Here is a 2,155-nt window from a genome sequence, read left to right on the forward strand (position 1 = left end):
TTCCTTCCTTCCTAGACAGGGATTCATTGTGTCTTCGTTAGCCTGACACTCAGATCCAGCTGCCTCTCACTTTCAGGTGCTGGGATCCAAGATGTGCACCTACACCTGGCTTGCTTGAGGTTGTTTCTTTAGAGTGAAAGTAGTGAGTTTGGAGCAGTACCTTGGTGGCAGAGTGCTTGTCTAATACACAGGAAGACCTGAGTCCCATTCCCAGAGGAAGAGGAAGAAACCTGTCTTCCTAAGAACCAGACCACTGAAGGTCACCCCAGCATACACAAACTTTATATCTTGGCACCTTGTTTGGTTGGGGGGGGCGGTTGTTTTAGTTCTTGCTTTTCTGGTTTTGTTTGTTTGTTTGTTTTTCTTGTCTAGCCCAGCCTCTTCCTGAGCTACTGCCTCACAGTGTTCATTGCTAAAGCAGAGAGAGAGAGTGCGCATGGGCCAGCATCCCTTGGATTTTCCTTATATTGATGCTGTTTTACCTGCCTATACCTTGTTTCCTCATGATTCCTCCCTGGGGCTTTTTCCTAGTGGTTGTCTACTTCCACCATCCTCACTGCCTGAGGGCCTCCTCATTATGTTTACCCTTTCCATAGACTTGGGGGCCCTTCCCTGTCTATCTTTTTGGCTCCCATCATTAGCCAGGGGTTCTGTTAACTAGAGACGTAAACTTATTCCCTCTCCACATTTGCTTTGTTGAGGTTCACTGTAGTATAGAATTCTAGGTGGGGAGCAGGGAGCAAGTCCTGGCCCAGCCCATGCCTAACATAGGAGCTACTTGATAAATGGGAAGCAGAAAAGCCAAGTTGCCCAGTGTCCTTTCTTGGAAGGAAAACCTTATACATGCTAGATCTTAATTATTCTTAAGAGGTGGGAATATCATAAGAAACTCATGGTCAGAGTCATGATTTTCTCATGAGGCATTTTCATCCAGAACAAGAGAGATTCTTGTAGCTCCACGCTATAGTATATCTTAATGTGCTGCTCTACCCAGCATGGGCAGCAGAGCAGGGGACATAGCTGTCTAAACTGCTCTTTGTGGTCACCTGGACAGCATGGGTTTCTTTCTTGCACCTGGTCTGGCAAGATGATTCAGCAGTAAAAACCAGACCGGCTGGGTTCAGTTCCTAGCACCCACATGGAGAAGGAAGAAGGAAGAGCGCCAACTTCCGTGATTGTCTTCTGAGCAATGCTGCACTCACGTCCTCTCCCTGACTCACACATAAGCATCATACGACGTTTCCACTAGCCCACCGCCTTACAGCAGGACGGCTGTCACTGCTTGTTGACAGACTATATGTGACCACTCTGGACAATCAGATTCTTTTTTGTTTCTCTCTTAGGGTGCTAGGATCAGACTGATGGCCTTATGTATGCCAGACATGCCCTCTACTGTTAAGCTACATCCCCACTCACAGCCATTGTCTTTTAGCCTATTGTAATGACAGGTTCTGGCATAAAGTCCCAGCCCACCATCTCTGTGATGCTCCTCATAGGTGCCCCACTGTAGCAGCTTCTGCCAACAGGGCCGGACCTCAGTTGTTTCTGGAGATTGGTGGGACTGTCCTTGCCCCTTTCTTCTCCCCTGTCCACCTTGTGACTTCACATCTCAGGATAGCAGAGTGGACTCGTACATATGTAGGTGGGGTCTGCCTTAAGCCTGTGCACCTGAGTTGCCCTGATTTTCTCTAACTTTCTCTTTAGGATGGAGATATTCTAGCCTCCAGCTTCTCTGTGGATACACAAGTTGCATACATTCTCAGTCTGGGAGTGGTGAAAGAGTTCAGGAAACACGGCATAGGTAAGAAGCCAAGAGTTGGTGGTTTAAACCACCCCTCCCCTAGCCAGTTAACACCCTTGTAACCCAAGCTAGTCACTGCTTCTGAGGTCTTCAGCTTAGAGGACCCTCAGTCTCTCCTTCCTCATCCCTATTTGGGGACAGCCCCTGTCCTCCCAGCGCGTCCTCCAGGACAGCCCCTGTCCTCCCAGCGTGTCTTCTAGGACAGCCCCTGTCCTCCCAGCGTGTCCTCCAGGACAGCCCCTGTCCTCTCAGCGTGTCTTCTAGGACAGCCCCTGTCCTCCCAGCACGTCCTCCAGGACAGCCCCTGTCCTCCCAGCGTGTCTTCTAGGACAGCCCCTGTCCTCCCAGCGCGTC

General features: G+C 49.8%; 1 protein-coding gene across 8 annotated transcripts in view; it reads left to right on the forward strand.

The window, feature by feature from the left end:
- The window catches only part of Naa60 (N(alpha)-acetyltransferase 60, NatF catalytic subunit), a 33,109-nt gene that overhangs the window by 24,651 nt on the left and 6,303 nt on the right, over positions 1-2,155 (forward strand). For all 8 annotated transcript variants that reach the window (XM_031360835.1, XM_031360825.1, XM_031360860.1 and 5 more), the window contains one exon: positions 1,705-1,801. In XM_031360835.1, coding sequence (XP_031216695.1) covers positions 1,705-1,801 — 97 coding nt within the window. The remainder of the gene's footprint in view (positions 1-1,704; positions 1,802-2,155) is intronic.

This window comes from Mastomys coucha, unplaced genomic scaffold (genome assembly GCF_008632895.1).
Source record: "Mastomys coucha isolate ucsf_1 unplaced genomic scaffold, UCSF_Mcou_1 pScaffold12, whole genome shotgun sequence".
Lineage (NCBI taxonomy): Eukaryota > Metazoa > Chordata > Mammalia > Rodentia > Muridae > Mastomys > Mastomys coucha.